The sequence below is a fragment of the Elgaria multicarinata genome, chromosome 7 (genome assembly GCF_023053635.1).
Source record: "Elgaria multicarinata webbii isolate HBS135686 ecotype San Diego chromosome 7, rElgMul1.1.pri, whole genome shotgun sequence".
Classification (NCBI taxonomy): domain Eukaryota; kingdom Metazoa; phylum Chordata; class Lepidosauria; order Squamata; family Anguidae; genus Elgaria; species Elgaria multicarinata.
Window position 1 is genome coordinate 6,589,166 of NC_086177.1, and position 12,545 is coordinate 6,601,710.

Consider the following 12,545-nt stretch of genomic DNA (forward strand, 5'->3'; position numbering starts at 1 on the left):
GTGTGGCTGTGCTGAACAATTCAGACTCATTGTATTTCCAAAATGGATAGGAGTTTCTGGCTAAAATTGCCTGACTGAAAACCACAGACAGCTAATTATACCTTCTTGTCCTTAAGAAAGAGAGAACTGATAATTTTGGCAGGAAAAAAATACATGCCATGTTAAATACACTACAGAGGGAAACAGGATCATTTAAAATTTATCACTTTGATAACATTTCATTAATGCATTTTTTTCCAAAAGTGATGCTTAGGCATTATTTACGTTTTTTTAAAGGTAGCCCAACAATGTATCATATTCATATTTCAGACTCTCTCAATCAGAATGGACCTTGGCACATATAAGTGTTTTAGGCACATCTATTTATTCCATGTACTGCAGAATTGGAAATTCTGGAGAAAAACAAGATGGTCCATGAAATATTCTTTCATATAATGAGCAATACAATATTTTAGAATGATTTCAAACACTTCTGTTATTGGTTCCTGGGAAGAAATGCCTGTCTATAATCATTGTTGTTATGTAACGTTTATTAGGTGAGGCTACAAGATGGTCTTTGACAGTTTCTTACTGTCGAAGACCTGTGTAGTAGTTGCTTAGTGACATTATGAAGAGGGAGAGAGACCACCATTCTGATTTGCTGGGGATTCTAGCTAGGTTGAGTTAAGGAATTGACACTTGGCAGTTAAGTTAGTCAGAGTTAGTCTGTGGGAGAGTGAGGGAAATGGTCTGCTGGTTGGGGTGTGGTGTTTTTTTTAGAAGGACTAGGAGAAAGCTGAAGACAAAGTGAATAGCTAAGGCCTGAATAGTAAGCTATTACTTCCCTGTGGGATAACCTTATGTTGCTGGTGAAGCTCAGGCAGAGGCAGCAGGATGCTATGTTATGCCAGGAAGCTGCCCTAAGATCTTGCCAGAGAAGGTTCAAGAACCAGACAGTAAATACCCAGATAAACTGTCCCAAGTAGCCAGAAATACAAGAGGAGGAGCTCTGAGAGTCATAGGAAGATTGTACCCAAGAGCTGGAACTGGTTGTGAGGGCATTTGGCCAGGGTAAAGGTTTAGAGAATTTTACTTGAAGTAAAAGAAGTTATTAAGAGGCTTGTAGCAGCAACAACATCTCTTGAGTCCTTAAGAACTGTCACTAAGCAGTCTTTTGAAAACCGCAAAGTAAATATTAGTAATATCTTATGTACAAAATATCCTTTTAATAAATCATTTCTTCAACACTTCATTTTGTCTCTAGAGTTGGTGTCCATCTCATGTCCAAGTTTCTTATACCAATTAGTAGAAAGTTTTAAAGTATTTTAACATAACTGGTGGCAGCAGAAAAGGTTCAGCTTATGGAACTCTGAGTTATAGCAGCAGAGTGTTCCCCAGGTCCAGAAATATAAGCATGTGCTATAAATAAGAAACCCCATAGGTGGGCCTACCCAGTGAAGGAGGAATATCCCCATCGGTGGTGGCAATGCTAGGGAGAGGAAATCCCCCATAATTCCCAATTATTTTTATATGCTTTCAAATATTGTTACTTCTAATAGAGAACTCGGGTGGTGAATGCTGACAGGACTGTAGCTAAATGTGCCCACTGAGGAAGAGGAGGGAAGTATCTATATGCTTGAGGGAAACCCAAAGTTTGCAGAAATACAAAAACTTATGAAAAAAAAACCGTAAGGGGGCAAAACAAACAGCATGTTCAGTAGACAAAGAATGTAGAGTGTCAGTTGGAAAAGAAAAACAATACCAGTGGTAGTGGAATTCTCTGTGTGGATGGTGAGGCTGGTAGAAATGCTGCTGCCTGTTCCATCTCCGAGGTTTAAAGGGCACAGGTTGTTGGTAGCGTTGGGAGATGCCAATTTTCTTAGCCTTCGCCTTGGCTTTTTGGACAGAATCCATGGTGTTGTCTATGGATGTGTTGAAGAGGCTCTCGTCGTCAAAGGGCAGGTCTTCTATATGCACCCTTGCCTCAGGGGTCAAGCCTGTGTAGCATAGCCATGTGTGCCTGCAGAGAGCTGTAGTGCCAATCATGGCCTTAGCATCACACTCTGTTTGGTGTCTAGTACTTAATTGCTGGTGAGCCATTTTGTGGCTTTGTCCTGGAAGACCCAGGCCAACTTTTTTTTCTCTTCTGGGAGGTAGTTGCACAGGGATTCAATCTTCTCCCATAGAAATAATGGGTAACGGGCCATGGAAGCTTGGTAATTAAGGTGGCTGATGAATAAATCCTTCTTCCTAGTAAGTCCAAGTGGTGACCTTCCTTGTTAGCTGGGGAGGCATGAATTCGCTGGGTTCTGCCCTGCAATGACTTGACTATAATTGAGTTTGACTTAGGATGTGTAAATAAGCTGGCATTTTTCTCTTGTACTTTATATAGTGCCTCCAGTTGCTTCGATGTCGGTGTCATCGAGGAAGGTGCCTTCCATGATTGTTTCATGGTGTGCAGCAAGGTGGGCAAGAACGGGATCGATACTAGTGCTGATGCCTCTGTATAATTGATGTCAAAGACAGGGTCTTGAATCTTTTCACTAGGCTGCTGGGTTTCTATACCCAGGGCCTCGGCCATATGCAGGACCTGGTCGGTGAAGTGGAAGGAATCCTGTGAGGGAGAGGTCCTGTCAATAGTTCCACAATGTCTTCAGGGGATGATATTGAAGGATGAACAGAAGAAATTGATGTAGAGTCCGATATATACTCATCGACTGAGTGAGATGAGAGAGACACACAATCGGGGTCTTTAACACCCTGTTGGCTCGGTGGCCCTGGCAGAGGATGGTCAGCGCTGGCGCTGGTTGTACAAAGGTCGTCCAATATCAAAGGGACTTAGTGCAGCTCTCAGTTGCGCTGCAGTGAGGTGCTCCTAGGTGGAACTGGTGGTGGGGAAGGAAAGCTCGCAAGACTGTTGCCAAGAGTGGGTGGCAAGAGACAGGGCTGCAAGACTCATTATGGCAGTGGTTCCCAATTGGTGGTCCGCGGACCCCAGGGAGTCTGTGTAACCCACCCAGGGGGTCCGTGGCACCATTCACATATTCACCATTCATTTCTGGAGTCCACTGATGACAAATTCCTACCAGAAGTAAAACATAACATCACTGAGCACCTGCGTGATTTAGCGGCTAGCTTCAGAGATTAATTCCCCGCACCTAATCCTGAAAACTCATGGATAAGGAATCCTTTTGAATGTGGTGATGTTGTACAGCTAACAACTCTATCTGCGGAAGAGCAAGATGCACTTGTTGACGTGACCTGTGATGGTTCATTGAAATCATTTTTCAAAGAATATAGACTGGACCAATTCCGGGTGACGGTTTTTCCTGATTATAAGAAGTTAGGTGAAAAAGCTTTGAAACATCTAGTTCCCTTTTGTTCCACATATCTTTTTGAACAAACATTTTTGACATTTTGTTATATGAAGAACAAGCATAGAAATTGGCTCGATGTTGATCCAGATTTGAGATTAAAAGTAGGAAATATTGAACCGGATGTGGAAGGGATTGTTCGGGACAAAAAGAGGCATGGTTTCTCACATCACAGTTAGGTTTAGTAGCTGCTAGATATGTCATAATTTGTTCAATTGTAAACTAGAAGTTAGTAAAATTAAATTCATCTTTATATTCCTAAATAAATCATTGTCATTTTTGCGTGGTAATATCAGAAATATCACAAATTTTATGGTCTGTTTTTTTATTTTTAGTACACCTAAAATCCTTTGCTTATTAGGGGCTACCCCCTTATTTTCTCCAAAAAATTGTTTCGCACAGATAACTACCATAGAGATAATAAATTTTTCAAAAGGAGGGGGTCCATGGCTTGGCATTTGAAAAACAAAGGGTCCGCAGTACTTAGCTAATTGGGAACCACTGCATTATGATATTAAGATCCCTCATGGAAGACATCTTGAGTTGTCATAGTAGTAGTGCTGGTGAGTAGGGAGAGACCATGCCAAGTCTCTGTCCCTAAGAGTGGACCTGCATCTTCCCCTCCCCCCAAGAGTTTATTTTTATTAGTTACATTACATTAAATAAAACAACAGTGCACCCATCACCGGGACCAACTACACCTTCATCCCTTTTCCCAAAATTGTAATATTTCTTGTACAGGTGTACATCCTTTCCCTCTTAACAAAACAAATTCCAAAAACGGTTTCCATATAATCTCAAATTCATTATAATTACACCTTCCTTTTTCTATTTTAATATTACATGTTAATTTATCATTGATGGCTATGTCCCATAATTCTTTATACCATTCCTCAATCTGATATTCACTTTGTATCTTCCATTTCCTAGCTATTATTAATCTTGCTGCTGTTAATAAGTTCGTAATCAAATCCTTAATAGGTTGTATGCAGTTCACCCCATCATATATTGACAACAGTGCTATGCTCGGGGATAACTCTAAACTTATTCCAGTTATCTCTTTTATCTCTTTATACACCGATTGCCAGAATTTTTGTACACATTTACATGCCCACCACATATGAACGTAAGTGCCCACCTCCTGACATCCTCTCCAACATAATATTGAATATTTCTTCTCGATTTGATTTAGTTTAACTGGTGTTAGGTACCACCGCCATACCAATTTATAATTTTTTTCTTTTATCCTTACTGATAAGGTTTTCAAATTCTGTGCTTTCCATATCTTATCCCAACTCTGGTTACTTATTTGAAATTTAATATCATTTCCCCATACCAATTTATAACCATCTTCCTGATCCTCTCTTGCCATCAATATTCTATATATTTCACTCATTATTCCCTTTGTAATCAAATTCCCTTCTTTCTCTTGTCTTTGTACTATCATTTTTTCAAAACTCGTATACTCTCTAGGTTGTTTATTTTCTTTTATCCATTTCTTTACCCATTGTTCTAACTGCATATAGTTAAACCATGACAACTTTCCCCCCATCAATATTTCTTTTATTTGATCTAACTCCTCTATTTTAACCACCCTTTCCAATCTGTTTATATTCCATTCCTTTAATACCTTCCCTACCACCTTTTTTAAATTTACTGGAAAATTCTCCATCATTACCACTGGAGTTAATGGGGAAATGGCAGGTATTAATGTGGACCTGCATCTTAAGCCATAAGAATCCCGTGCTTTGTCATGTCATGTGAATCCAAGCAGCAGGAGTTGTTTATGAGTCAGACAATTCTCAATCTTTGCCCTTTATGTATCAAATAGATCAGTTTAAAGTTAAGCATGAACAAATATAAAAATGCTGCTTTTGCTAAAGTATAAAGTATTTAGCAAAGTATTTTTCTGCACAAAGACTCACAAAGGCAAATATTCTTATTGAAAACTTACCTCAAAAGAGAAGAGATGTAATTAGTGATCCTGAGCTACAAAGAAATTAGAGAACTATCTGAAAAGGATACAAACTCTGATAGAGAGTTATAAGGGACTTCACAGCTCTGCTGGCATTGATGCATGTGGACCGTATAAGATTTGGCAGCAGTTTTGCAGTCACAATTGCTCCATCAAACAAAGGACCAAAAAATGGTACCTGCCAATAAATAAATATATCAGTATATATCATGAAAGAAAAGCAAAGGGCAATACTAGGTGCTATTGCTGTGGGAGACATTCGTGCTACATTGAGTTTTCAGCAGCAAGTTGCATTAGTAAATGTGTAAACATTATTGTTAACAGCCAAATAGATGTGTCTGGGCTCAGATGTGTAATAAAACAAAGCTTAAAACACTTAAAATAAGCCCACCCCTAACAGGCATTCATTTTAAGTTCCCTATTTGTAATACGTTTAAAACAATAGATCTGACTTCAAGAATAATAAAATAGCTATTATAGACAAGGACAATAAATTAATTTAATCAACAAGAAAAGATGAAGTTGGTATTTAAAGACAAGTACAACTTTGAATTATTAAGAGCCAGTGCCCAACTCTGACAGGTAATCAACATACTTGCAGCTCAATCCTATGCATGTCTACTCAGAAGTCCCATTCCATTCAATGGGACTTACAAATAAGTGTGTATAGGGTTGCAGCCTTAGGAGTATTGTATGTATTTTATTGTATTTTATTCTGTTTTTATTTTTATTCTATTTGCTCACCTCTCTGAAATACTTGAATGGGGAGCAGTATATAAATATTGTTTAATAAATAAATAAATAAATAAATCTGTATAGATGCTACTTTTAATTGAGGACGGTATCTTTACTTTTATTGCTACTCTTGTACTTCCCAGTATATTCCATATAAGATCTTAAATTAATATGTGGTCCTTTTCAATGTGGAAAAATTGTTTAAGAAAATTCAATGTCCAGTTTTCTACAATCTCCTCTTCTATACTTAGTTGAATGGTGAAAACTGATAAACACATTTTAAGCACAAAAATAAAATCAAACTGGTTTTTTACTTTAAGCATCACCCTTAAGAATTCAAACAAAATGAGTAAAGATGTCTACATAACAGACATTATATACAAACCTGCCCTCATTTCCATACATATTTTTAAAAAGTTATATTGAAAATGCTAGGGCACCTGATATATAAACATATATATCACCATCAATATTGGTGTTGTGGCCAGAGGCTTCATTCACTAGGATACAGCCATTTAATAGTAAAGTAGGGTGACCATTTGAAAAGGAGGACAGGGCTCCTGTATCTTTAACAGCTGCATAGAAAAGGGAATTAAAGCTGCAGGAGCTATACTAGAGTGACCAGATTTAAAAGAGGGCAGGGCACCTGCAGCTTTAACTGGTGTCATGATGAGGAAATTTCACCAGGTTCTCCATATATACAAATGACACCTGCTTAAATTCCCCTTTCAATACAACTGTTAAAGATACAGGAGCCCTGTCCTCCTTTTCATATGGTCACTCTAAGTAAAGCCACTCATGAATGAAGGCTCTGAACCTGATGGCTCCCCTGCTGCAATGGATGGTTGCTTTTCCTCACAGGGATTTTCCAGGTACATCTTTGGGGAAAGAAGCTGTGCTGTTTATCTCAAAAAGCTCAATTAATTTTTCTGATCCTTTTGTGTCCCCTGCCCAGCTCTACCAACCTTCCATTTCCCCAAAAGCTGTTCTAGGCAGTCCCTAGCCACCCAAAGCCACACACCCCCTTCCCTTTTCTTACTTTGATACTATAGTAGCAGTGGGAGGAGCACTGGCAATGCACTGGGAAACGGAGTGCTGGAAAACTTTATCATCATCACCATCACCATCACCATCATCATCATCTCTTTCTCGCTCATGGTGGTTTTTCTAGACGAACATGACAAGCTTTGCCAAGTCATGCTGTCTTTTACAGATTCAGGAATTTCTTGACAATTGAGCAAGTTTTAATTATGACTGCTTTCTGGATATTGGTGTGGATGTATTTTGGTACGCTCAGTTTTTGAAGGTTTTCTGTATAGTTTTTTGATGTGATGCTGATGACTGATGTGACTAACGGAATAATGGTGACCTTTTCCTGTTGCCATAGATCTTTGACTTCCATGGCCAGTGGTGTAAATTTTCCTCTCCTCTTCCTTTTCAATAACATTTTTGTCATTTAGTATTGCTATGTCGATGAGGTATGTGTTTTTTTCTTTTTTGTCTATGGCCATTATGTCATCATCATCATCATCATCACTTTATTACGATCCATAGATCCATCAAGGACAAAACTCAGACATAAAACATAGGACAACTTAAAACTATTATCGACTTTCAATGGCTGTGATGTCTGGTCGGTTGCAAGGTATTGTTTTGTTAGTATGCATTGTTCTGTCCCAGTAAATTTTATGATCTACCTTTTCCAAGAATGTTTCGGGTGAGTATGTATAGTATTTATTTAGAATATTTTTATCCCGCACCTCAGCCAAAAAGGCTCTCGGACCGGCTTACAATAGATCAGTAAAGAAGATAGTCCCTGCCCACAGGCTTACATTCTATAAAAGACATGACACACAAGGAAAAGGGGATGGGGAGGGAAGAGGTTGTTTGATAAGATTGAATTTGATGGTCAGTTGTTGGTGAATTATTTTTGCAGCTGTATTGTGTCTGTCCATATAGTCCATTCCTACCAGAATTTTACATCCTCCTGTTACATGGTTTATTATTTCTTGAAACTGGTGGCATTTCCTGCATAGGTCTGTTGTTGCATTGTTATCTTTTATGATGTATTTTTGGTAGTTCTTCGTTGCTATAACTTGATCCTGTATTAGGAATCCTTCTGTTTCTGGATGATGATGATGATTTGCATTTGTATACCACCCTATAGCTGAAGCTCTCTGGGTGATTCACATAAGAAAAAAACACTTAAAAGGAATATACAAAATTTAAAAATCTATCTAGCCCCAAGTTCCTAATATTAAATACTCCTACTTTATGGAAAGATTCAGATTTAGATTCAATAGTAGCTCTATTTAGGCATTCAGTTTGCATAGGAAGATTCCTCCTTGCACGTTCCCAGCATCCTGTACTCATGGAGGTTGATGGTCTGAAGAGGAGAGCCTCCTGTATCCATGGAGGCTCTCCATGTGAGCCACGATGTTTCCTCTCCTTGGGTGTTTACTTTCTACATAGATTGAATGTCTCAATAGGGCTAGTTTCAACATTACTAGATGAAATTACAGGCATTATGGGTAGAATCAGACCAGCAATGCTCCAATTCATGCAACTTAACTTATTACATTAGCATTGCTAAGAAAAAGTGGGTCTTATAGCAGGAAGCCAAACAAAAAACATAATTTAAAGAATTGATCAATAAGGGAAAATCCAAAGGCTTGACTAGCAAATGTACAAGCTGATCAGTAACAACTATGGCTCAGCTTAGGGTGGATTCCTGCATTGAGCAGGGGGTTGGTCTCGATGGCCTTATAGGCCCCTTCCAACTCTACTATTCTATGGTTCTAAAACTATGAAAAATGGGAGTAATATCTAGGGCTGGACAACTTGTAACCTCACCCATCATCCCTCACTTTTAGCTATACTGGGTGAGGATGATGGAATTTTTAGGCAAAACATCAGTGTGGCTTATGTTCAGGTAAGTGTACATAGGATCGGAATTCCCTGATGATATTTGTTTGTTTTTATTTGATATGTCCATATTTTCAACTTTGGAAAAATTTATTTGATTGATTGATTGATTTGTACCCCACGTGTCTACAAAGAAATTTCATTTAAGGTGGCTTTTTAAAAAAAATATTATAATGTTTTAAAAACATGACATTATTATTACAGTTCACTTATACTCCACCTTTTGACAATCATACTCACAACAGCTGTTTACCAAACTTTTTAAAAATCATAGCAGTTCTTAAAGCATTTACCTGGCATGGTTTTGTGTATATATAATTAATATATTTATTTATTAGCCGCCTCTCCCTCTGGATCGAGGCGGGGAACAACACTAAATAAAATAAAATACATAAAATCATAAAATTAGTTTAAAGCATATAAAACCAATATAATATTAAAATATCAATCACAGCACCTTAAAATTATGTTATCTTTATACTGTCTTTCAGACAATAGGGCCCTCAAGGCCAGTTGATGTTCTTTCAGGGGTTAGAACCATGGAAAGCAGGAGCAAGCTTGCTGCTTCTTATATGACTGGGCAGAATACTTCTGCATTACATTTCTGCCTCAAAATCGGAAAGCTAGAAATCTGGGCCAGTCAGTGGCCCAAATGGACACTGTGTGGCATACCCAAAATACAAGCAATCTGGGATATATGTCAATGCTAGACCAACGTAACAAATATCTTCATTCTGTCTTTTGCTGTAGTGCACTACCTTTGCACTAGAGCAGAAGATATGAATATTTAAAAAGGTGTTCTGGAATTTAGATAGTGATCATTCTAGATCGATAAGTTTAGTCTGTTCAGTATTTCCACCTGAATTCCACAACGAGATGAACCAACCACTTCAATATTCTTTTAAAACTAGTTCCCATGATTTGTAGGTCCTTACCTTGACATACATAGTACATAGAATAACTTTAGAAAATTTTGTGATGGAGTAGGCTATAAAAAATCTGAATATAATAAATAGGATTTGGGCTGAATGTTAGGATAGACTTCTTTCTATATAGACCATCTTCCTGCTTCCAGATAGAGAATGTCTGTTTCATGATCTTAAAATTAGTGTGTTTTTATGTGTTCAAAACAAGGTTTCTTTTTGAAAAAATAGCTGGTTATATTAAACATTCCAAGCTTAGCAAAATTCTAGTCTGGTAAAATGCATAGAGAAGGAATGAAAGTGTCCCATAGGTCTTCAAAAATCTCACATCTCCTTGAAACAATTAATATTCCCCAGATTTTCACTTCTGCTCTGTTTTAATTACTGAACAAAAATAATCAATGCCATTGTGCTCAATTAAAATACAGTCAAGTTTAAATAAACCATTTGAATACGAAGACTTATCTTCCATAGTAAGCAATATAGTTTAAAAAGCTGGTGAATGAGTAAATTATTGTACCAAATGGCTGAGAATTAATCTCTGATGACTAGCTGCAATCTAACGAGGCATCTGTGTCCCAGGGAACTCTCAGTGTGTCCCTGGCGGTATGCACAGCGTGTAGAGTCTGCATGGCATTCTTTGTCCGCTTTTGCAGGCAGCTTTTCGTCTCATTGTTTAGAATATCTTAATACATCTGTGATGCGTGGAATGCATTCATACTAACAGACTTACTATTGTTTTCTCTCAGAGGCTTTGTTGAGCAAAAGACTGCATCACAGTTCCCAATAATTATATTGGTTAATTAATCAGGACAAAAAAGTTTGCAAATCATTGCCTGGTTGCCAAGCAGGAGGATAAAAAATGAACACAATAAAAGCTGTAGCAATATAACAAAAGTAACAACTATTGGATCAGAGATTTTTATATAATGAAGCTATTAATACTAAATCGGTTAATGTTAACATTGCTCCAGGTGTCTCTACTTAGATGCAAACAAAAAGGCTAACATTATGTATATAAAAAGCCAAATGTTACCATGGATCCTGAAACCTGACAGAGAAGTGACATTTCATTTGATTAGAGAACATGATTTAAATACCAGGGACTGCAGCCAAACAGTCATTTCTGTCTGCAAGCTTCTTTCATTCATTCTAGGGTCAGTAGCTGGTGAACAAAAGTTAGCCACATTTGCCCTAGAAATGTCTTGATTAATTTTATCACATTGTAATAGTTATATTTTAAATGGAAGACTAACACTAATTTTCTAATTTGGTATTTTTCTTTCACAGTATGGCATTTTTATTATACAATGTAAACACACAAACAAATAAACAAGCATGACTACCTCCTTCTGTCACACATTTTGCAAGGATGTTTATACAACAAGCATAGTAGCTGCATGGAGTATACTTTTGTACAGAATGCAAGGTATAAATTAAATGAGCAACAACTTTAAAGAATTTAGTGAGAAAAATTAATTTAGCATTTAAGGGAGCAATTAATTGCCCATTTATACTATACTCCAGGTATGCATTGTATCTTTGAATTTCTTTTCTAGGAAAGCTTGCATGGTCCTACCCTCTTTTCTTTTTATCACCAGGAGAAGACATATTTATTTCTAAGGCCTTTTAAATAGGTTTTTCCTCTGTATGTACTATTTGCTTTATTGCTAACAATCAATGAGATAATATACAAGCATTTACAGACTGCTTTTGCATTTATATTCAACATTTAAGAAACCACAAAGATAATCAGAGTGAAGAATAAAACTCATATAACTGTTAAACATAAATAGTCTCTAGAAAACCTGTTGCACTAGCAAGCTCTATTGCCGATGTGGTAGGGTTAGCTTACTTTAGCACAATGTAATTTACATTAGTGCTAGTGCTGAATAGGATACTGACATTAGACTTAGGCTAGTTTTGAAAAACAAGGAAAAAACATTATTGAAGATATCGGCCAGATGTACTAAGAAATCTGCATTGTAAGTTAGGGGAAATAAAGCATCTGTAAAACAAGTGGTAATATTTATATAATAATTATGTGGGATCTTTGGTGAATGAAGCTGAATATGAAGTCTCATCTAAATAGCTGAAACCCAAAACAAATCAGAATCCAAATAATAATAATAATAATTTATTTTTTACCTGATTTGGATCGAGGCGGGGAACAACATTAGTACAACAATACAGTATAAAATCTCAGTGGATTCAAGCAGGAGCTGCAGAGCATAAGAACTTTCTAGCATAAGCTCTAATGTACCAATCTATATTCTACAATAGAGGTACAGAACCTCTTTCAGCCTGAGGGCCAAATTTGATTTCAGAGAAGCTCTTGGGTGACACAGTCAGGTGGTGGATGGGGCCAAAAACAAAAATACCAGCATATTTTAGCTTCAAGTTCTTAATACAATAACTAAGCCTTGGGAAGGGCATTTCAACCTTTTAGAATGGGTGGGGGGAGGGAGAAGACTGCACAAAGGCTGTGAATCCACCCAATGATTGGTGGTTGAGGAAAGAGAATGCGGCCGGGGGGGGGGGAAAGGTTATGGGCATTAAGGAAGAACAGGTTGCTTACCTGTAACTGTGGTTCTTCGAGTGGTCATCTGTGCAGTCACACCTATGGGCTCTGCG

The 12,545-nt window shown here is 37.5% G+C and overlaps 1 protein-coding gene across 2 annotated transcripts in view; it reads right to left on the reverse strand.

Moving 5' to 3' along the window:
* RALGAPA2 (Ral GTPase activating protein catalytic subunit alpha 2) overlaps positions 1-12,545 on the reverse strand; it is a 212,842-nt gene that overhangs the window by 56,413 nt on the left and 143,884 nt on the right. For both annotated transcript variants that reach the window (XM_063130176.1, XM_063130175.1), the window contains one exon: positions 5,379-5,506. In XM_063130176.1, the coding sequence (XP_062986246.1) occupies positions 5,379-5,506 (128 nt within the window). The remainder of the gene's footprint in view (positions 1-5,378; positions 5,507-12,545) is intronic.